At 36.7% G+C, this 24,646-nt stretch overlaps 3 protein-coding genes across 3 annotated transcripts; all 3 read left to right on the forward strand.

The window, feature by feature from the left end:
- The first annotated feature begins 4,991 nt into the window (after positions 1-4,991).
- Positions 4,992-7,040, forward strand: LOC145015532 (Target of Myb protein 1). The gene is made up of 4 exons (XM_078974013.1): positions 4,992-5,123; positions 5,440-6,045; positions 6,151-6,402; positions 6,469-7,040. The coding sequence occupies exons 2-4, from the start codon at positions 5,527-5,529 to the stop codon at positions 6,883-6,885; spliced, it is 1,188 nt and encodes a 395-aa protein (XP_078830139.1). The 5' UTR covers positions 4,992-5,123; positions 5,440-5,526; the 3' UTR covers positions 6,886-7,040.
- A 2,310-nt stretch (positions 7,041-9,350) lies between these two features.
- Positions 9,351-12,375, forward strand: LOC145018768 (Exostosin family protein). The gene is made up of 9 exons (XM_078976614.1): positions 9,351-10,099; positions 10,178-10,351; positions 10,453-10,610; positions 10,699-10,846; positions 10,911-11,026; positions 11,142-11,280; positions 11,379-11,489; positions 11,897-11,965; positions 12,069-12,375. The coding sequence occupies exons 1-9, from the start codon at positions 9,563-9,565 to the stop codon at positions 12,198-12,200; spliced, it is 1,584 nt and encodes a 527-aa protein (XP_078832740.1). The 5' UTR covers positions 9,351-9,562; the 3' UTR covers positions 12,201-12,375.
- Positions 12,376-12,966: 591 nt separating this feature from the next.
- On the forward strand, positions 12,967-17,110 carry LOC145018766 (cellulose synthase-like protein D3). Its single transcript, XM_078976613.1, has 4 exons — positions 12,967-13,233; positions 13,341-14,231; positions 14,323-15,130; positions 15,205-17,110. Exons 2-4 carry the CDS (start codon positions 13,363-13,365, stop codon positions 16,954-16,956), a joined length of 3,429 nt encoding a protein of 1,142 aa, XP_078832739.1. The 5' UTR covers positions 12,967-13,233; positions 13,341-13,362; the 3' UTR covers positions 16,957-17,110.
- Positions 17,111-24,646: the final 7,536 nt, after the last annotated feature.

The raw sequence follows: 24,646 nt of genomic DNA on the forward strand, positions 1-24,646 counted from the left end.
GAAGGAGGCTGAGTTAAGTCGTTTAAATAGGGTGCAAACCCTCAGATTTAGGGTTTCCCTCAATTAGCACCTACTCGCTGAGTCAGTCTCCCAAATCGTCGAGTAGGTCACTTAAAATGCCCACGAATCACGACCCTACTCGACGAGTTGGGCCACCAACTCGTCGAGTCCCAGAGAAAATACAGAAATGCTTAATTTAAATGCGTACCGGGAATCAACTGTTATACACGCGCTCCATCGATCTATGATAAACCTTAAACCACCCTTTGCCTACCTTGGTAAGTCCAGGTTAGTGTGCTGGTTAACCACACACACTCCACTAATGAATTAAGCAAAGTGCAAAGTGTAATTTCATGGGTTAGCACCATATTCACATTTTCCTAAAGTAACTAAGATTGGGAATTCATAAAACATTTAGTTAATTTACAATCATCATACTTTTAATGAGGATTAAAGTCATTTTCCTACACGTTCGGCTAACGACCCTCCACCAGTCAAGGAAGTGGTGGGTGAGAGTGGACACTCATTAAGCTGCCATTTTATAGACAACAACCTTATATCCCCCTTATAGACCGGCTTCGTGAATGAGATCTACTAACGGTAAAACAACTTGTTCTTATGCATATATATATATATATATATATATATATATATATATATATATATATATATATATATATATATATATATATATATATATAAGTTATAATATTATAAAGTATAAGGGTTGGATTTTAACTTTTAAAATTCAAGGGGTTGAAACTAAAGTTTTTTTAAAGTGACTTTATATGTTCCAAAACTTGCGGGCAAGTTTTGTAACTTTCAAAACTTTCATCTTTTATAACTTAGATCATCCGGTATACCCACTACATACCACATATGTGGTGAGAGTCACATCAGCACCACATTCCACTACCAATAACATGGGATACCTACCACTAACACACCACTCTACATCATTATTTTTTGTTTATTTTTAATTCAAAAATACATTAAAATCATTTTTTTAATACTAGTTTTTCCATTAAATTAAAATACAAAATTACATTAAATAAAAACTACATTAATTGAAATAAAAAAAAGAGATAAAAATAACAATCAAAATAAAAATTACATTAGTTATATTAAAAAAAATTAAAAAAAAAACATTAAAAAAAACTAAAAATTCCAACCATAAATAAAATAAACTACGACCTACGCCTACGTCGGCCTCGAACCGAGTCTTTCATTGCTTGGAAAAGTTCCAAGTCTTCGCCCTCAAGGTCGTCCGCTTTCATTTTCAAGATTTTCATATCGGTTTTTGTTTGGAGTGTCTCTAGTGCTTCTTGAAATGATGATTGTGTTTCGATCATTTTTTGTTCCATCTGATTCATCACCTCGGCCTTCGTTTCTTGAAGTTGCACATATCGATCAAATTTATCGCCAAACATATCCATAACGAAGAAGTTATGACCTGTCGAAGTTTTGCGACAGAACCGACAACGCTGAATGACGTAAAAAGTGAAATTTACGTTAGAGCGATATTTAGCCTTAGTAATCTAAACGAAAGTCGTAGAGTTCGTTAAACCAAGAGCGTGCATAAAAAGAACGCCCAAATCTGACTTCGTATGAGGAAGTTATGATTTTCTGAAGTTTCGACTTAGCAATATGCAGCCCGAATACTCGATTCGAGATCGAGTGATTTTTGGTTGAAATAATCTAAATGAGAATCGAAGATCTCATTGATAGTAGCGCATTGGTGAAAAGTCAGACGAAAACGAATGTCGGATGAAGAAGCTATGATCTTATAACGGAGTTTTCATGTCCCGGCCTACTAAAAATAAATAATAAAAATAAATTCAAAATTAGCCGACGGAGTCTAAATGAAAGTTGTAGAGCGTAGTCTCACCTACGCGTGGATATAAAGAACGTCAAAAATGGAGTTCGTATGAAGAATATATGAATTTTCGAAGTTTATTAAATAATTTAAATTTAAATTTAATTAATAAATCTGATATTATCCGAAGGGGAGTCACCGGACTTATCCGGGTTACGCCCAACGTACAGCGAAGCATGACACGCCTCACACTCGAGTTCTTCGGATGACGCATGCAATGACAATTTCGGAGGCGTACGCCCCGTGTAAAGCAGTACGCGCAGCGTACTGTGAGGCTCAGCCTCCTATAAAAAGGTATGCAAGGGCAGCTCTTTTCTTTTACAAAATTCTCTCATTTCTCTCTAGTTTTTGCCTCGATTTGCATGCCAGTTATGCCCTGAAGCCCTGATATTATTCCTGAGCCCCGAAGCAAGATCCGAAGCCCCGAGGATCCCGAAGAGCGTTATTCCCGAGCCGAAGCTCTGCCCGCAAGGAGCTCGGTTTTTGTGAAGATCTTCCAAATCTACTGAAGAATACTACTTCTGAAAGTTGTAGTGCTGTCCGATCATCTTCTGATCAAGCGAGTGTGTAGTTACCTTCTTCTAACGCATAATTATGAAGTATTTTATGCGAAATACGTGTTATGTGTATTTTTGGTTGTTATATGCGTGAATGTATATTCACTTTCTTCTATCTCATATATCCGATTTATTCTCTATGAAATATGTGTTATGTGTGTGTGCCTCATATGTTATGCGGAATATGTATTGATTGAACATGCTATACAGGTTTTAAACTATGTATAAAAATATATATATTTTTATCTACTAATATGTTGGGTAGAACATGGGTAGATAGTTGATGTGTGATAAATAGATAAGAGGCCTCGATGTTGTTGTTGTTGACCTAGTTATTCAGCGGAGTATGGATAACGACCACATACTCCTTCTAGTCAGTCTTGTGGAACGCTAGCATGTTCATAACCTGTAGGTGTTGTGAACGATGTGTTCACCGGTGTACTCTATCCCCCTCATGGTTGCCTTTAGGATATCTATTGTTGAGGAAACCCCTTAGCAGTAATGTCCGTTCCGATGAAAATCCTAGATTAGGTCCCTTGAGATAAATGTTGTTTTAGGGACGTAAAGTGAGGATAACGGGAATGGGTAATCGGGTTATTGTTGGTTGGTGAAATTAAATATAATTTATTTATTTTGGGTTGAAAACCCTATATGCTTACCAGGCTCCCAAGCCTGACCCACTCAGTTTTGTTTGTATTACAGGAAGTGGCGTAAGGGCATAAGATGGATGAATCACCGAGTTGTTTTGTTTACAAGTCTGTATATGTATATATTTGTTGAATGACTTGTAATGTTATCGTTTATGCTTTATGGTATGTATCGGAACATGACATCCCGAGTTTTGATTATATAATGAAAATCATCTCTTCATGAAATGTTTTGATAAATATTATTTTATCATATTTTGTTTTTGGGAACAAATTCCGCAACTCTTTTAAATCAAAAGGATTTACTCCGAAATTATTTTAAAAAGCATAAATGAAATCGGTCTTTTTTTACCGTGATTTTGGGGATGTCACAACGGAGCTTCAACATTTGATTAGGGGGGCCAAATGTATAATATGCATAAAAATTGGTGGGGGGGGGGGGGGGGGTTGATAATGCTCCGCCAATGAAAGTCATGATTTATCGTTAATAAGCTACGAAGGTGGATTTTTTTTATGAATATTACCAACTAAATCCAAGATTACTACCTAAAATTTTAATTGTGTAAATGATTGTTAGTTTTTTACTTCTTTTGTAAATATTTTTAAAGATTCTAAATAACGTAAGGCGTGACTTGGCGGTAAGGTAAAAGTTAAGTTATGACAAGCATTGGCGAGTCATGACGTTTTTCAATGCGTGACTATATTATATACATTAAAAGATATAAATCATATAATTATTAAGTTTTATCAAATATATGAAGTTTTTAGAAGTGTTATATTAATATCTAATAGAAAAAAGTTAATAACAACTCATTTATTTTAGGCCCGATAAAAAAACAAAACAAAAAAACTTGCGGCTTGAAAAAAACTCACGTCATAACGTGATAAGGCGTGCCTTGACACGTTATTTAGGCACCACGCTTAACAAACCCGCCTTTGATGTTTTTGTAACGGCTACACCACGCCCCGCGCCATGGTACGCCTTAAGACGTACTATGACACACTTTTTAGAACCATGATATTTGTTGTTCTTTTTTTAATGAACTCAAAATATAAAGACTTGTGTAAGGAGGATTTTCTTGATAATTTAATATAAATAATTTTCTAAAGATTTTCTAAAAGCATCTCCAATTCACTTTTTTTTTTTTTTTTTTTTTCATTTTTCTCCAACTCTCACATTTATTCCCCCATTTAAGGAATATGAATAATATTACACTAAATACGATGTCATACTATCTATTTCTTCCAAAATAAAGAAGAATTTTATGTTGTCGGTTTTAGTTTCTCTGTTTATATATTTATAGTTTATTTTTACCTACTAATTATAATTTAAATGTAATATTTAATACTTATAATATTTTGTTATATATTAAATTATATTAACTAATTATAAATATAAAGTTTGTTTTTTGTTCATCAAATTCATATAAAATGTTAAATACATATTGAAAATTTAAAAATCGATAATATATTTTACAAAAAGCTTATAAGTGTGTTATAAATATAATATTATTTATTTAATATTATTGTAATGAAAAAAATATAGATTATATATTTGTTAAAATCAAATTATTAGAAATGGTGTATTTTACAATCTATGTAAGTTTGAAGAATGAAATATACTAAAAATATATTTTTAAGGTAAAAGTAGAATAGAATTTGAAATGAAACATTATTTATCTTATTTTTTTCTTTTATTTTCTAGGAAAAAAATGAAAATGGGTTAGATATAATCTAATGAGTAGTTTTTTTTTTTTCAAAGTAAGGGACTGATTACGGTCAGGAATGATTATCAGGGACTATAAGTATCAAAAAAGGATATTAGAGGTGAAAAAGTGATTGTCACACATCTGTTTGAGGACTGTTGTTTTAACTTTGAAGAATATTTTCATCTTTCAAAGGTCAAGGGTATAAGAAGACTTGCGGCAACTTCAAGGAAACACCAGACCCACCTGCAAGTCTTCTCTGCGACCAAGTACCGAATCCACTTTATACGCATTCACAACCTAACAATTCCATCTTCCTTCGATTTTACCTCACAAGGTACTGTTTAATTTTCTGATTTTTATGTTCTCATAGTTATTGAATTTGTTTACAATATCTTGTGTGATCATTCATTGCTGTTTCACATCTGTCGATATTGGGATACTAATTAGTGCCCATGCTTGTAATCGTGTAACCATCCTTGAATATCTTGATCACTGATCGTCGTTTATTCAATTGAGAAGTCCGATCCTTTGTTGCGTTTGTTTTATTTATACTCGGATTCTTACAGTTGCTTATTTCAGTAGTCCAATTTACATCCTTCTTTGATATTTCCCCTTTCAACTTAAAACAAAATCATCGGACTTTACTGTAGGTTGCTTGAGATTTAGCGGACAGTTGAAAACTAGGGTTGCGGGTTTTGAAGAGATCTGATTTAATTCTGGTTTTGGAAGTTGGAGCCATGAGTGATAACTTAATGGACAAAGTTAATGCTCTCGGTGAGCGCCTCAAAATTGGTGGATCTGAGGTCAGCCAGAAGATTACCGCAGGCATGAGTTCCATGAGTTTCAAGATGAAGGAGTTCTTTCAAGGTCCTAACCAAGCTGATAATCTCGTTGAGGAAGCAACAGCCGAGTCTCTAGATGAACCTGATTGGGCTACAAATCTTGAACTCTGTGACATGATTAACCATGAAAAAATCAGCAGTATTGACATGATTCGTGCCATAAAGAAAAGAATCATGCTGAAGAACGCTAGGGTTCAGTACTTAACTCTAGTGTTACTCGAGACTGTAGTCAAGAACTGTGAGAAGGCCTTTTCTGAAGTTGCTGCAGAAAGAGTGCTTGATGAAATGGTGAAGATGATTGATGATCCCCAAACTGTTGTCAATAACCGAAACAAAGCTCTAATTTTAATTGAAGCATGGGGAGAGTCTACTGAAGAGCTCCGGTATCTTCCTGTTTATGAAGAAACATACAAGGTTTTATTAAACCCTTTTAAGCATCTATATGTTCTTATGATTTTGGTTATATCACTATATATATATATATGTATATTTATCTATTCATTGATTACATAACAACAGAGTTTGAAATCAAGAGGAATACGATTCCCTGGACGTGATTCCGAGAGCTTGGCTCCTATATTCACACCCCCTCGTTCCATTCCACCTTCGGAATCATATCCCATTCCTCATCCTCCACAACAGATTCCTCAAGAGATTCCGATTCAAAGCATGTCAGCAGAACAAACAAAAGAAGCCTTTGATGTTGCAAGAAACAGTCTTGAGCTTCTGTCTACTGTTCTATCCTCATCACCTCAACAGGACGCTTTGCAGGTATTATAAGTATGATACAGAGACTTTATATTAGGATAGGATTTTCTAACATGTTGTGAATTACAGGATGACTTGACCTCGACACTTGTGCTGCAATGTCGCCAATCACAGCTAACTGTTCAAAGAATGGTGGAGACAGGTGGAGATGATGAGGCGTTGTTGTTTGAGGCTTTGAGTGTGAATGATGAGATCCAGAAGGTTTTGTCAAAGTATGAAGAAATGAAGAAACCTAATGAGGTGCAACGGGAACCAGAACCTGCTATGATTGCTGTTGCTGCAGAGCCTGATGAGCCATCTCATGTGGGGAAAGAAGAATCTTTGATTAGAAAGCCTGCAGGGTCTCGTGGGAACAACAGCAGCAACAACAACAACAATGATGATATGATGGATGATCTTGATGAGATGATCTTTGGGAAGAAATCTGGTACCTCTGCTTCACCAAGAAAGGATCAAAAGCCCAAAGATGATCTTATTAGTTTTTAGGGTTATATAGCACATTACTTTGTCACACTCTGGTCTTTATGAACATGAATTTGGATTCTTATTTTGTGTCTTCTTTTATTTTTATATTTTGGTTTGGGAAAGATTATATGTGTAGCTTTACCACTATTTCTACAAGCATTTTGTGTTAAAAACAAGTTGGTTGTGGTTTGAACGGTTGCTAGATTTTTACTCTATAGAAACAAAAGAAGTTATGTGACAATCTGTTGGCATATTCTCACCTTTGTTGTTTCAAGTTAGAGCCCAAAGTTTCCTAATCGCTGATGCAAGTTCCTGTTTGTTGCGTAAATGTTAGGGTATTATTACCCTTGTAATGTGCTATGATGAAAACTAGTTATCTACTTGTGAATTTGGATTGTTTGTAACATCGTTTACATACCAAGATATTGTATGTTATAAGCAACATGTTCAACCATTATGGTACTTCTTTTGCACGAGCATGCTTGACTAGTGGAGTTTTGATGGCATCCTCTGCTACACACCTTTAAAATGTTGTCTCGAAAGGAGAGTCATGCACACCTTCATTGAGTAATGTTCGTTTCCTTGTCAAACCAACATGATACTAGTTTTGTACTCCTACCATATCTTTGATACCAAAGATACCACTTGTGATATATGAGATGCATGTATTAAGATATTGTATGTTTAATAACACTCGAACACAAATGGGAATGGTATCCCGATCCCTTTCCGAGTTATGTAAAGTTGAATTATGATTTGCTTGAAAGGACCTGAAAAAGAATAAAACTATGTCTAATATATACGATTGATCAATGTCATTTTATTTTAATTTAAACAATATCACCTTGAAGCTTATAAAACTGATTTAAATATAACATTTTATCATCTCTGTAGCCCGTTTTGGGTATGAGTTGGCATCTTCGGTGAGTTTAACGATATATATGGGCAACATATACATATATATCATTTTAATTGACAAGTTTTATATTGATAGTTTGAGCTCATTTTTGCTATATATGTTTGGAGACTCCTATTAAGGATACCATACCATCTAAATGTGATGAGTTATAGATCGCATACCTCAATGATCTTGGCCATAAATATGCAATATCTAATAAAAAAATTCCACTAGATGGTTGATAACAAGTAAAATTGGTATATTTTAAATGTAATAATGATTTTAAGAAATTAGAATGTATAATTAAAATGATAGATAACTGTCAGAGATGTCAATTCTAACAAAATCCATTTAAACAAAAAATAATTCGTAAAAGTAATATACATTATAATCGGTTATATTGACCCATAGTTGGAGGTATAAGAATAAATCAATTAAAAAGGAAAATGACTTAATATGGTAACATAGTTTTAAGTTTGTACATATTTAGTTTTTTTTTTTTTTTCAAATAAGTCCTTGAACTTGTTCATATACACATTCAATCCTTATAACAGGCTACTCCAGGTTAAGAAAAGAAAAATAACTTGATATGGTAATTTAGTTCTTAGTTTGTATTCATTCAGTCATTATGACTGGTTTCTTCAAGTTTTGTTCACACATGAGACAATCGACAATGAGATGTCTCGTATGTGGCTCGTCCATCACTTATATCAATAACTTAATTCACGGATCGATCAAATAATGTTGGTGTCTTAGTTTTCTCGAAGAATATGTCTTTGGCTTCGGTTCTTATATCTCAAAACAAATAACGAGATTCTTTGTGATTGATTCATCTCACCTTAAAGTTGCATGTCCAAGACAAAAAAAAAATGTTCAGAAAAAAAAGTTTAAAGACTTCCCTAATTATTTGATTGTCAATTTTGACCATTTTTCTACAAATGAGTTTGTAGTTCTTTTCAAATTGACATTCCTTCTTACATGCTTAGATTTTTTTTTTTTTTTTTTTTTTTTTTTTTTTGTTACCGAAGAAACCAGTTAATTAAAAACTACAAGTTTTGTCATGTCAAATTAAACCCGGATTTTGAAGATGAACTTGCAGTTGTTAAAGAGGTGGTTTTTGTTTCAAGTAAAATGTGAATGAACTCAAGAGGAATTCATATAATCATAGGATTAAAATAACTTGAAAACTTCTATAATTATATTAAAAGTACAATACTATTGATTTGTTTCTATTAAATGGTATTATATGGTCGGCTACCAAATTAAAATCAAGACAAGTGACATATCAACGTATGAGAATACCTCATTAGTTATCATCCCATGTAGGATATCATATGAACATGTGAAGAAACATGTCATAAAGAATGAGATACATATGGTGCAACTCGTTGAAGCCTACTGAAAGTTAGTTTCTCTATTACGATCGTAAGGATGAGTATTTGGACCGAATCGGACTAGATCGACTCTTGAATCGAACCGGTTTTACAGAAAGTGGTACCTTGGACTGGATTGTTGAGGCTCCGGTCCTATCCAAAGATCCAAATGCTGACCCATACCCTAGAAAAAAAATGATCGACTTCATAAAAAATTTGCTACCCCCAGTTTAGCATCACCAGCAATACTTGAGCTCGTGTAAATTTAGTGGTCGACACTCGAGAACACCAGTCTTGCTTATTTGTAAACAGGTTCAAGATTTCTTGATCTCTGCTACTTCAGTCTTCAGTTTCATGGGGTTAGTTCTCAAGATTCAAGATTTTAGCATCGATTAATTCTTCAATTCCTTTATGTGTTTCTTCTTTGATGGGCAAAATGGTTGGTGGTAGGCACTACTCTTCTTCCTCAATGAACCCTATTACCAGAATAACAAGATCTCCATTCCTTCTAGTCATCGTCTCCCTCACCTGTTTCTTTCTCCTTTTTTACATCTTCACCACTTCTCCCTCTTCCCCGACTAAACCCAACTTCTTACGTACTTCCAATACAAATCAACCGCATCTTTACCCTAATGTTCATTATTCTTTCGTCGATTCACTTGAAATATTCTTGAAAAAGTGGAGCATTTCGGGATCTCGTCATCTTCCCGAAGATACAGTCAGTGATCCGGAGACTGAAGAACAGCAGCAAGTGAGGAAACTAGATGATCTCATCTGGAAAACAGAGACTGCTAGGCTTTACGATGATGAACAAAGTTCATTCTGTTCTCCGCCTGTTAGGGTTTATGTTTACGAGATGCCAGCCAAATTCACTTATGATATGCTTCAGTTATTCCAAAGTACTTACAAAGAAACCTTCAATCTCACCTCTAACGGAAGCCCTGTTCACCGGCTTATCGAACAGGTAGATTCTTTATTTTCCCAAAAATGCAATCTTATTATCCGTATCAACCTGTTTTATCTTGATTGTCGATCTCTGCAGCACTCAATTGACTACTGGCTGTGGGCGGATTTGATTGCTCCAGAATCCGAAAGGCTTTTGAAAAGCGTTGTAAGAGTTCATCGGAAGGAGGATGCTGATCTTTTCTATGTTCCATTTTTCACAACTATCAGCTTCTTCTTGTTGGAGAAACAACAATGCAAGACGCTTTACAGGGTGTGAGTGTGTATTCAAGCTTTCATAGCTATTTCTTTCATATGTTCTCTCTCTAACTGACCTCCATTTTTTGCTAAATTTACTGTAACATATGATTTCAGGAAGCTTTGAAGTGGGTTACTGATCAGCCTGCATGGAAACGATCAGAAGGAAGAGATCACATATTTCCAATTCATCATCCATGGTCCTTCAAATCTGTTCGCAAATTTGTGAAGAATGCAATATGGCTTTTACCAGATATGGATTCCACAGGGAACTGGTATCTTTTTTTACTCTTATAACTATACATTCATCGAATTTATGAATCCCATTTTGTGACCTTTAACTAACTATATCAACAATTTCAGGTACAAACCTGGCCAAGTTTCACTTGAGAAAGATTTAATACTTCCATATGTTCCCAATCTTGATTTATGTGATGCCAAATGCTTATCAGAAAGTGCACCAAGAAGAACCACACTGCTATACTTTCGTGGGAGGCTTAAAAGAAACGCTGTATGTTTTAATTTTGTAATCATTGAGGGAAAATCAGATTTCATTCTAATATGTTGATTTTTAGGGAGGGAAAATAAGGTCAAAACTTGGGTCAGAACTTGGTAGTGCTGATGATGTTATTATTGAAGAGGGAAGTGCTGGGGAGGCAGGGAAAATAGCAGCACAAAGTGGCATGCGCAAGTAAAACTCATGTTTCTGAATCATGTGTTTTTCACTTGGGCTGTGTTTTTTTTTTTTTTTTTTTTTTTTTTTTTTTTTTAGTAAAGTGATGAGTTTTTTGTTGTTTGGTATGCAGGTCTGTGTTCTGTTTGAGTCCAGCTGGTGATACTCCATCATCTGCTAGATTGTTTGATGCGATTGTTAGTGGGTGCATACCTGTTATAGTTAGTGATGAATTGGAGCTTCCTTTTGAAGGAATACTTGATTATCGTAAGGTAATCATGCCATTTTGGTAATCAATGAGCAGTAGTAAACTAGTAAGTAGTAATGAGAAAGAGTGTTGTTGAAATTTGAATTGAATGAGTTGTTGCAGATGTCTATATTTGTTTCTTCAAGTGATGCTGTGCAGCCAGGCTGGCTTTTGGCTTACCTGAGAAGTATTAAACCTACTCAGATAAAAGAAATGCAAGATAACTTGGCTAAGGTATGTGACTATTGTAAATGCTAGTTTAGAAGCATGTTATATAACATTTGAGTTTTCTGCAAAATTTGTTGATATACTGAAAAAAAGTACATTATATGTCAAACACCATTAACTTATTTTGAAATCATATATATAACCCGTGTGGCATCTGGAAGAGGATTGATTAGTCAACAGTTACACAGAGCATGGTAAAATCTATCACACAATTTGATTTTTCTTTCTGCAACATCCACCATTCCTGAGGCTGAAATTTAGATCCTTGGACATTGTCAGATTTCATAATTGTAATCTCCCATCCCAAATTTGACCTCTCTATGTGCAAGACAGTCAGTCAAAAAGATGTATAAGTAATTTTCCTTTTGTTCCTGAATTTAATGTTGATATTTTTGTAACATATGATATGACAGTATACAAGACATTTCTTATACTCCCATCCTGCTCAACCTTTGGGACCAGAGGACTTAGTTTGGAGAATGGTATGCTGATGCTACTTCTAGACATTATAATTCTTTCTTTACCTACTACTGATATGTTGTTTATTTGGCATGTGTGTGTGTGTATGTTGTTAACTGTTAACAGATGGCTGGTAAATTAACAAACATCAAGCTTCACACACGAAGAACACAACGTCTTGTTAAAGACTCAAGAAGCATCTGCATGTGTGATTGCAAGCGTCCAAACGTTACTGTTACTACCCCACTGCTCCCCTGATGGGCTTGTCTTGTCTTGTCTTCCATTGTTGTTCCCATTTCTAAATACCAAACGGAGTCATTTCCCATATTGTTTTTTTTTTTTTTTTATTTAAGCATAGAACTATAGGAGACATGTATGTAAAAGATTCAACATTGTTTGGTAAGATGGATTGTATCCATTGTTGTTTCTAGAAGAGATTTGAGAATCAAGATTCATAAAAACGGTGATGATGGACGTGAGAGAATCTAATAAGTATAAGTAATCATAATATACTAAAGGGATGTGAAGAAGCATCATGGGGACGTGCAACCCACATTCGTCATATGCATTCAATGATTGAATCACACTTTCATGCTTCCCTTTTATTATAATCATTATTATTACAACATATGATTTTATACGATCTCTTCCATAAAAACATGACCAATGTCCTTTCCAAGATTTAATTAACTACTAACAAAAATATATATGTATTTCAATATCATCTTCGTTTAACTAAAACAAACTTTTTTTTTCGTTAAAATGCGTAATGTCAACAAGTTAATTTTGTTTGATTGGTTTGGCAGTGACAACTAACAAACATTTTAGTGTTGTAGAGGGTCCCGTTAGGAATATTGTTAGATCTACTCAAATGAAATACGTGGTCATGTTCGTGTCAAAAACTTTGTTTGACCAGACATATAATTCATGTCATAAGTAAATTAGTGTTGAGTGGGCCCATGAGCTTAATTTAAAAAATAATATGGCGGTGATCGTGGGATGATAGAAGATCGATAATGGTCACCGGTTTTGAAGGAAAGAAGAAAGAAAAGGGTAGTTCTGAAATGACGCGTACATACATGGCTTCACGTTCACATGTGATGTCGGAAGGAAGGCATGGATGACAGCTTTGATCTCAGCTGATTTAGATCTAAATAATCTAATCCTACTCCTCTACTATAATTGCCATTTCATGCTCTCCCTTCCCTTCCAATTCCATTAAAGCAAGCCCTAAAATTCCATCACTCTTCATCCGTCTACATTGCATCCTTCAATCATGTCTTTCTAAAAGGTATGTATCACTTCTTTCAACTTTACTCTTTTCAACTTCAATCGCATTTCAACTCTTTCAATTACCCTTTCCGAAAAAGCAAATAACTCTGCTTTTGGGTGTTTCAGGATCCAGTGAATTTACTGAAATATGGCGTCCAAGTCATTCAAAGCTACTCGCTCCAATCTATCCATCAGCTCCGATGCTACGGATTCACAGCCTAGCAAACCGCCGTTGCCACCACAAGTCACATTCGCCCGCCGGACTTCGTCAGGGAGATATGTAAATTATTCAAGGGACGATCTCGACAGTGAACTCGGAAGTCAAGATTTCATGAACTACACAGTCCACCTGCCGCCGACTCCCGACAACCAGCCGATGGATGCAATTTCGCAGAAGGTTGAAGAACAGTATGTTTCGAGCTCGCTTTTCACCGGCGGATTCAACGCTGTTACTCGCGCCCATCTCATGGACAAGGTAATCGACTCAGAAATCAACCACCCTCAAATGGCGGGTGCCAAAGGATCTTCCTGCTCTGTTCCTGGATGTGATGCCAAGGTCATGAGCGATGAACGGGGAGCAGATATCCTTCCATGCGAATGTGATTTTAAGATATGTAGGGACTGTTACCTGGATGCCATCAAGACCGGAGATGGAATCTGCCCAGGTTGCAAGGAACAGTATAAAACCACCGATTTGGATGAACTGGTCGACAATGGTGCCAGGCCGCTTCCACTCCCAGCGCCTTCCGGAATGTCCAAAAACGAGAGGAGGTTGTCGTTGATGAAATCAACCAAATCGGTGTTGATGAGAAGTCAAACCGGGGAGTTTGACCACAACCGGTGGCTGTTCGAAACCAGTGGGACTTATGGTTATGGCAATGCTATATGGCCGAAGGAAGGAGTCATGGAGAATGGCAAAGATAACGATCATGCCGACTCTTTGGAATTGATGAACAAACCATGGAGACCTCTCACTCGCAAGTTAAGAATCCCCGCTGCTATTATCAGCCCATATAGGTACTGCATCTCTTCTCATGTCCCCATCATCTCTGTTCTTATGTTTCCTCTATGGAGCCCTGGTTCACAGTAAGTTATCGTTTCTTTGCAGGCTTCTTATAGTTGTTCGAATGGTTGTTCTTGTACTCTTCTTAGCTTGGAGGATCAACCATCCAAACAATGATGCAATCTGGCTATGGGGAATGTCAGTTGTTTGTGAACTATGGTTCGCTTTATCGTGGGTCCTTGACCAATTGCCTAAAATCAACCCTGTAAATCGTGCAACAGATCTTGCTGTTTTGAAGGAGAAATTCGAAGTACCAACCCTAAACAACCCTACTGGGAAATCGGATCTACCAGGCATTGATATCTTTGTATCGACTGCAGATCCAGAGAAGGAACCTCCACTTGTTACTGCAAACACAATTTTATCAATTCTAGCTGCTGATTACCCTGTCGAGAAGCTTGCATGTTACGTTTCTGATGATGGTGGTGCACTTTTGACCTTTGAGGCTATGGCGGAAGCTGCAAGTTTTGCTAACATGTGGGTGCCTTTTTGCCGGAAGCATAATATTGAGCCTAGGAATCCGGATTCGTATTTTGGTTTGAAGAAGGATCCTTATAAAAATAAGGTTAAATCAGATTTTGTCAAGGATCGTAGAAGGGTGAAGCGGGAATTTGATGAATTTAAAGTTCGCATCAACGGTCTTCCAGACTCTATACGCCGTCGATCTGATGCTTATCATGCACGTGAGGAGATAAAGGCGATGAAGCAACAGAGACAAAAGAGGGATGATGAAGCTATCGAGATTATCAAGGTTCAGAAAGCTACATGGATGGCAGATGGAACTCATTGGCCTGGAACTTGGTTGAATCCTGCTCCAGAACACTCCAAAGGCGATCATTCTGGAATCATTCAGGTAATCCTTGTTCTTCTTGATGATCCAGTTGGTGTTGATCGAAGAAATTGCTTAATTGTAGTCGTGTCTTACAGGTGATGTTGAAACCTCCGAGTGATGAGCCTTTACAGGGCACAGAAGATGATGCTGGAATGCTTGATTTTACTGATGTTGACATTCGTCTTCCCATGCTTGTATACGTGTCCCGTGAAAAGCGTCCAGGTTACGATCACAACAAGAAAGCCGGAGCCATGAACGCACTGGTTCGAGCCTCTGCAATCATGTCAAATGGTCCTTTCATTCTCAATCTTGACTGCGATCATTACATCTACAACTCACAAGCCATGAGAGAAGGCATGTGTTTCATGATGGATAGAGGTGGAGATCGTCTTTGCTACGTCCAATTTCCTCAACGATTCGAAGGTATTGATCCTTCCGATCGTTATGCAAATCACAACACTGTCTTCTTCGATGGAAACATGAGGGCACTTGATGGGCTTCAAGGGCCAGTTTACGTGGGAACTGGATGCCTGTTTCGTAGAATCGCGCTTTATGGATTTGATCCACCACGATCCAAAGAACGCCACCCTAGTTTCTGTAGCTGCTGCTGTAGTGGTCGGAAAAAGGCCAAGTTTAGCACTCTGGAAGAGAATCGTGCGCTAAGAATGGGCGATTCCGATGAAGAAGACATGAATCTCTCTCTTGCTCCCAAGAAATTCGGAAACTCAACTCTTTTAATTGATTCCATTCCTGTGGCGGAGTTCCAAGGACGTCCACTAGCAGATCATCCGGCGGTGAAAAACGGAAGACCACCTGGAGCCCTAACCATTCCACGAGAGCTTCTTGACGCATCCACCGTTGCAGAAGCAATCAGCGTGATTTCATGTTGGTATGAAGATAAAACGGAATGGGGGCAACGCGTTGGGTGGATTTACGGATCTGTGACGGAGGATGTTGTGACAGGTTACAGAATGCATAACAGGGGATGGAAATCGGTGTATTGTGTGACAAAACGAGACGCCTTCCGTGGTACAGCTCCGATCAATTTGACAGATCGACTTCATCAGGTGCTCCGGTGGGCTACAGGTTCAGTCGAGATTTTCTTCTCACGTAATAATGCTCTGTTAGCAAGCTCGAGAATGAAGATCTTACAAAGAGTCGCTTACCTTAACGTAGCCATGTATCCTTTCACTTCCATCTTCCTAATCGTCTACTGCTTCCTCCCTGCACTTTCCCTCTTTTCCGGCCAGTTCATCGTGCAAACCCTAAACGTGACTTTTCTCGTCTACCTACTCACGATTACTCTCTGCATCGTGATGCTTGCTGTGCTTGAGGTGAAATGGTCAGGGATCGAGTTAGAAGAATGGTGGAGGAACGAACAGTTTTGGTTGATCGGAGGGACTAGCGCTCATTTGGCTGCTGTTCTTCAAGGACTTCTGAAAGTGGTTGCCGGAATCGAAATCTCATTCACATTGACGTCAAAATCCGGTGCAGATGATGAAGATGATGAGTTTGCAGATTTATACACTGTGAAATGGACATCCCTGATGATCCCGCCAATAACTATAATGATGGTGAACTTGATTGCAATAGCTGTAGGGTTCAGCCGGACAATTTACAGTACAATCCCACAGTGGAGTCGTCTTCTTGGAGGTGTGTTCTTCAGTTTTTGGGTTTTGGCACATCTGTATCCATTTGCAAAAGGGCTGATGGGAAGAAGAGGGAGAACACCAACCATTGTGTTTGTGTGGTCTGGACTGATTGCAATCACCATTTCACTTCTGTGGGTGGCGATCAATCCTCCACAAGGTCAAAACCAGATCGGAGGCTCGTTTCAGTTTCCTTAACTATTATTTCTTTTGCTTCATTACATTCTTTTTAGTAGAGATGGTAAAACACCATTTTCACATGTTCAATTCTTCTATTGTTTTGTAGCCTTTTCAACTCAAAAAGAGGTTCTTTGGTGTTTTATTAAAGATACAAACTTGTTATATTTACAAACAGGCCTGGCCTATAGAAGTGGGATTTTGCGTTGGAAAACTATGAAAAATTCAAACTTGCTAAAAATTCCAGATAACAACACAAGCACAAGATGTGTTCCATGCAATCAAGCTTTGCTGTAGCTTCTTCCTAAGTGAGAATCAAATATAACTTTAAACAAAACGGTCTAAAAAGTTTAAACCCCGTTTCTATTGTGATTGACTTGGGGAAAATCAAAAATATATCTAAATTTGTTGAGTTTTTTCCAAAACAAAAACAAAAATTATGACGATCCTATCAATAATCATGGATTTTAAAGGGCCCACTACAAAATGGGCCTTCATATATAAGATAGTTTTTAATTTTCCTCAATTTCCATCCCTTTTTTAAGTGTATCTCAACTTACACAACATCCTATTTTGCATTTTGGTATGGAAATTTGCCTTTCTTAGTACATACTTAATTTTAAAATAAATCTATTCTATCTATCTATTTATCTCTACTAATAAATCAAATCTAAAAATGATAAGTTTCAGTTTTTTAAAATGTCTTTTTGACACGTGTCATTTTTCTATGATTTTTATTATTTTACTAGTTGTGAAACCCGTATATTATACGGGTTAATTAAAACATAATGTTAAACATGAGCGATTAAATGAAAAGTTTATTTGAATTTGAAATATCAAATAAGTGAAAATTATAAAATAAAAAAAACATGCAAAAAATTAATTAATTAAAGTTATGTGTTTAATTGTTAGACCCGTATACTAAACGATTTATTATAATAAAATGTTAAATACAAATGTTTAAAGTGTAAATTTATTTGAAATTGAAATTTGAAATTTAAAATTTGAAATTAATAGTTATTATAGTAGATTTAATTTATGGAAACTAAATTAATGATATAGTGCAAATGAATAATGAAGTAATTGACAAATGGAAAATAAATATATTTTCAAATTATGATAAAATGACATGTGGCCAAATAAATGAGAGAATGACAAGTGGCAATAGCATTTTCATTTATTAGGGTAGATTTTGTTTGGTAACAAATCAAATTCAATTCAAAATTTGAAAATACAAAATCATATCCTAATAACATTATTATGTTTATTTTGCTTAACAAATTAATTCATAATTACTTACAATCGACAATTGTTTTTTTTTTTTACATTTATTATTTTTTTATCTATATAAAAATTAATTCATAATTACTTACAATCGACAATTGTTTTTTTTTTTTTACATTTATTATTTTTTTATCTATATAAAAATTTTAAATATATCAACCGTGGTTTCCATAGTTATAACCTAGTAAATAATGTATTATGCCTGGATTTTTTTACATGGTAAAATAATTATAAGAGATATCCATAAAATTGTTTAAACAATAAATTACTCATATTGAGAAATGTAAGAAATCGAATATAAAATAATTAAACTTAATTACTTAACCATAGATTTAAATTTAATTGGAAAGAAAATTTAGTGTAAAATCAATAAGCATGAATAACATAAATATGTGTTAAGCTTAAATATACGTCACACCCCAAAACCAGGAACGGCGGAAACGTTCTGGGGCGGAGGACGTCATGTATAATATCAACAACAATGTAAAGTAGTAAACAAGCAACAACATCATCCATTGCATTAATAAAATAATTATTATACAATTGTATTCTGTCAAATTTTGATAAACACTAAAGCATAAATAAAAATGAAAGATAAGTATTGAACAAGCTCCATCTTCCTTTCTCCTTGCATCGGCACCTGTCTATTTGTAACCTGAGAATACAAGTTATTTTGAAAGAGTAGGTCAGCATTTAAGCTGGTGAGTTCATAAGTATTTAATGTCATTGCTTTGATTAGTTGTTATGAAAGATGGTGAATGATTGATGAAACATTTAGTATAAGTATGAACAACTCTAGAAAATCCCTTATTTCCTACTAGTGTAAAAGTAGTTTTCTACCAAGACTCGAATGTTTTGAAAGTACGCATCACTTGAAAATGTGACGGTTTTTCCCTGTTTAACTATTATTAGTTAGTCCCTTAAGTATACCTGAAATGGTATCAACCTAAAACATCCGTAGATTGTTCATTTACCTCTGTTGCTAACAGCCGGGTTTAGGAATAGTTAGTCCCTTATGTATACCTGCGACGGTATCAACCTAAAACATCCGTAGATTGTTCATTTACCTCTGTAGCTAATAGTGGTTGTCGGAATGGTTAGTCCCTCAAAGTAACCCTTGGTACTAGGATATAAAGTCCAATCTATCTCGTCGATGATGTAATTGTATCACAAGTTAAAGATAGAAAGGTGAACTATATCACAGTATCTAAACATCTAACATGTAATAGTAATTTTCCATATAATTTCTATGTAAAAGTATTCATGTATAAGTATTCATGTAAGAGTATTCTTTCATATAGCATGTAGTTTAGACTCATGAATGAACTGACTCTGGTGTAATTTCTTGTAGTAGGGAAAATGTTTTGTTTACTCTAAACTATTCCTATAATAGTTTACTAGAATGTAATTGATGAGTGTCCAAGTAGGTTTATACCCCTTGCTACCCAAGAGTATCGGAACTAAATTTACTGATGGAACATTTACGACCATATATGTATACATGATATATAACTAATATTTAAACGACCTTCGGAGGAGTACCCGATATCCCACCAGACCACATCCAAATCGAGGAAAAGGAAATAGGATGGATAGCCTTCCTAAATCTTTTAAACATTTCTTATATAACTATACATATAGAGGCATGTAATTTATAATATAAAAGCATAAAGAAGTTTTGTAAAATCGTTGAAAAGTCTAATAAAAAATTTGGGACTTGATGTCAGTTTATAAAATGATTGAAAGTATTTTGTTTGATAAGACAGTTTAAGTACACGGAAAACCACTAGTTTGAAAACACCCTAGTAACCGAGTTTGAAAGGAAGCTTACAGTATGTAAGATAGTTTGATAACGAGCTTTAATCATGTAAAAACGTTTAAGAAAGTAATTTGAAGTAATATGTTTAGTAAAACTGTTAAACTTGTAGTAAATCCATTTGTATACTAGTTATAAATCACATATGATTCTACTTGATAAAAGTGTATAATAATCTTTATATATATAACACGCGATAGTAGTCGAGTATTTAACTTGTATTCCCCCCCCCCCCCCCTTAAAAGCATATAAAAGTATTTATAAAACATTTAAAAGTGTAGTTTATAGGGGTATGAACTCACCTGATTTAAGTGGTTGATTTGAAGTAGTCGAGAGAAGAATCGAGCAGAACTTCGACAGGAAAAGTTAAAAGCGCGGGAAATCTCGGGATTCTTGGGAATCTCGGGAATCTCGGGAACACAAAACCTTCCTTCGGGACTTTAAGGTGAAAACCGGGGCTTCGGGAGGGTCTCGGGGGCTTAAACGCAGAGTTTCGGCGCGAGAAAGAAAGGAACTGAGCAATGGAGCTCGGAACCCTTGAAATCTACTTATAGGGGCGTTTTTGGGGTGTGCCACATCGTGGAAAGTGATGGCCACGTCGTGGGGAGTCAAGCTTATCCTCTTCCATTGATTGGACGCCCTCAGTCACTTGCCGGGTCGCGGCAAGCTTGTGCCACGTCGTGGCAATCCTGACAGCCTCGGATTTCGGACCTCAAACTTGTAAAATCCATAACTTTCGCGTACAAGCTCCGTTTTCAACGTTCTTTATATGCACGCGTAGCTAAAAACATGATCTACAACTCTCGTTTAGACTTCATTGGCAAATTCTGACTTTATTTTTAATTATTTATTTTTAACGGGCCGGGACGCGATAATTCCGTTAGAAATCCATAACTTCTTCATCCGATGTCCGTTTTTGTCAGACTTTTCATCGTTGTGCTACTAATGTTGAGACCTTAGATTCTCATTTAGGTTGTTTTGGTCAAAAGTATCTTGAGCTCTATTTCGAGTTTTTAGCTGTCTACTACTATACCCAAATCTTGGAAAAATCATAACTTCCTCACACGAAGTCAGATTTGGACGTTCTTTTTATGTATGCTCACGGTTTGAGGTTATTTATAACTTTCATTTAGATACTTAAGGCTAAAAACTATTGTATTGAAACTTCGCGTTTTTCGTTTAATCGGTGTTGCCGGTTTTGCCGAGAATCTTCGGTTGGTCATAACTTCTTCATTATAACTCGGATTTTAGGGTTCTTTATATGTACGAAAACCTTGATACGATTCCTACTACTTTATTTAACCCAAATAAGATTTTAGGAAAGTTATATTTTGACCTAAATTTGATTGGTTTTACATTACATTGTCTCGAAATATCGGGTTGTCACATTATCCCCCTGTTAGAAGGAATTTCGTCCCGAAATTAGAATTTAAGCAAGGAAGTATGCACGAATGATCGAGTCGTGAGGAGGAAACTTCCTAATCGATTCGTTCTAGTTCACCTAAGTGATAACGGGTTCTCGGTTGGCATTCCAACGAACCTTCACTAACTGGCGATGGCGTTTCTTCGTCTGCTTGACCTCTTGGTCGAGGGTCACTACGGTTCTAATACAAAGGCAAGGATCTCGACGAGTGGACTTGCAAGAGTCCTAACGGAAAGGTATGGTTTCACGATCGAGATGCGAAGAGTAGAAAGTACGTTACTGAGTTCGCGGAGTAGGTCTAGTTTGTGTGAGGCACAGGACCGATTCTGATTAGAATCTCGGAGGTCCTGTCTACCTTGGATTTAGCTTTCCATGCTTTACGAAGCGTATTAAGCCATTCCTAGAGTGAGTTATCCTAAAGACCTTGGTCACTCACTTGGAATCTCTAAGGTTCCTTTTCTTGCGTAACCTCCCAGTCAAAGGCCATCCCTTGCTGGGTCAAAGTCGTACGAGTTTCTGTAGCTTGCGAGGAGTTCTGAATGAACTAAGGCGGTAGGTCGGTAAGACCTAGAATCTGGTGAAAGACTGTCGGCGTCTCTGATGTCGATAAATGCTCAACGGTTTTGACAAATTGCAAGAGTTCTCATAATTTCTCACATTACTAACAGTGTGTCTTTGGAAATTTGACTCTTCAATTTCAAAACTCGTGCTTTGAGAACTTTGCTAAAACTTCCTATGAAGGAAATATTTTCCCATGGGATCCTTCTTACCTACTCGTTTAGCTCATAAAAGCTATGGGCGTCTTGGTCCTATCCGAAGGGTATCACTACGGACTCGAAGTGTCCGCATCGAGTTCAGGAGATAGTCTTCCGGACATCTTTCCCTAACACTCGAACTGGTGATATTCGGATCCCGGATCCATTCTTGGAAGTAGTTTCTTTCTTTGCGTTTGCTCAACCATTTTGTCTACGCGCGGCAGAGATAACGATTTCTAATGAAAAATCTCGACGGAGCCTTCGATAACCGAGGTACATGCAATGCGATCCGTCGATCTTTGGAAGAATATGACCGAGGTTCTCTAGGGTGAGATACCTAGTCTTCTATTTCTATTTATGTGTAGTTCGCTAAGTTGTCCAAACTGTTCTTGTATCTCCGTGGGTGTTTAAACTATAAGGTGATCTGTTTACGGGAGTCGTACTGGGTTCTATGCTTGTTCTCATGACGATGTTATTACTCGTACTTAGGTAGTTCTCCGTCCTGAAGTTCATATTAGAATTCATACCTAGTTTCACAATCACCCTTTTGTGTATACGAGTCATATATAATTAAGGTTGAAAAGGTAGTCGAATAACTAGTTCTTCTTTAAGTTCACATCCCATCTGGGAAAAAGAATTTAAAGTGGAATCATCAATTCTAAACTTGTAGAACCTTGATTATATATCACTCTTATGTATACATTCTTCAGGGATAGATCAACCACATGAATCCCTGGATTAAACTTGACGTACTGCACGAGTGGTACTTCAGGGATTTCTTCGGAAAGAAAATAACTAATAGGTACTCCTGGAATGAGTACTTCGGCGTTCTGATGTGACAGTTTCGCTGGAAAAGTGATCTAGAAGAAAGAGATGTACGTATGAAGTTGTTTTCGTGAGGATCAAACTGAATCAATTCGTATGATAATGTTGAAATCATACTAAAACTTAAAGACATTGGATTTGAACATAAGACGTTTACAGACAAAGCACAACCGTGCAACCATGAACAGAGTTATAGTACTTTAGATTTACCATAAGACTATTGCTGCAAATAAGATATACTACAAAAGACAAGTATACGCAACACGAGAATTCCTATACAGACAGGATCTCGCAAAGGTAAGACTCTAGTTGCACTAGTTTTTGATAGTTTATAAGTCTGTTACAACAAAACGCCTAAATTACATTTAATGTGTTTCCGGAGCAGGCTCTCCTGTGGCTGTGATCCTGAGAATCTTCCCGTCTGCGCCAGAGTTTTGTGTTATCGGTCAATCCTTCTGGAGGTGTCCAATTTCACCGCATTGGTAACATATATGGACAACACCCACATTGGTGGTGGAAGTGAAACGTCGAGTAAGAGTTATGGGGATGCGGGTTCTTTCCTTTTTCGGGCAATCTCTCTTATAGTGCCGAAACTCTCCACAATGATAGCAAGTCTGGTTCCCATAGGCGTTGGGCGAATTGTTGATCGGTTTTGATAGGCTCTTGCAGTAACGTTTGGTGTGCCCCTTTTTGTTGCAATTTTTGCATTGCAAGGCTCAGCAGATTCCCTCGTGGTGGTAATTGCACCGGTCTCACTTCGGGAGTGTTCCTTTGTATGGTCTGCTCGGTACTGGGATGGCAGAGGTTTCCGCTTGCTGTTGTTGCATGGAAAGTTTTCGGGGTTTCTCGCGTTCTTTCTGAGTTTGACGCTTTCGTTTCTTGTTCTTTGGTTTTTGGCTTTGCGGGCCTGAGGCCGTTACCGTTTGGTGACTTCCTGGATGGATACCACGATTGGAAACTTCATTCCCATCAGTAGCGTTGACTGTGCTGTTAGCGCTACGGTGTGCAAGAACCGCGGTTACGGAAGCCACTGCGGCAGTTGTAACTGCCATTTGAAAGGTAGCGGCGTCCATAGGAAAAGTAGAGGTCTCGTTGCTTGGTTGGTTGTTTCCGAATGACGACATGATTTTGTTAACACGAAAGAATAAAGATTTTGTGAGCGATTCTGGTTGACCCTTGATGTACTTAGATTGTTCTTGAAAAGAGTAAGAGTATGATCTCGAAAGTTTGACCTACATCCCTATGATGCAGTCCTAGTACGGAATGGGAGTATGTTCGTAGAATGGTCGCAAGACGTTTGTCGTTCGAGCTGAGGTATCATGGGTTGGTGAATAATAAGATCCAACCACGGAAAGAGGCTTGGAAGTGTCTCCGGAGATAAATCGCTATAGTCCAATGACTTGACTAAAGCATGTTTCATATAGACTCCAATGAAAGTATGATAAGAGTACTTGAATGAAGAATGACACAGAAGTTAGCCGGCTGTCAATATCTTGGATATTTACGACGTAAAGGTTCAGGAAAATGACCTTGTAAAGGTCTTACATCATATCCACAGGAGATAGTTCCTGACAGCATAAAGACCTAACTAAAGTACTTACGATACAA

This window comes from Lactuca saligna, chromosome 9, assembly GCF_052625555.1.
Source record: "Lactuca saligna cultivar CGN05327 chromosome 9, ASM5262555v1, whole genome shotgun sequence".
Taxonomy (NCBI): Eukaryota; Viridiplantae; Streptophyta; class Magnoliopsida; order Asterales; family Asteraceae; genus Lactuca; species Lactuca saligna.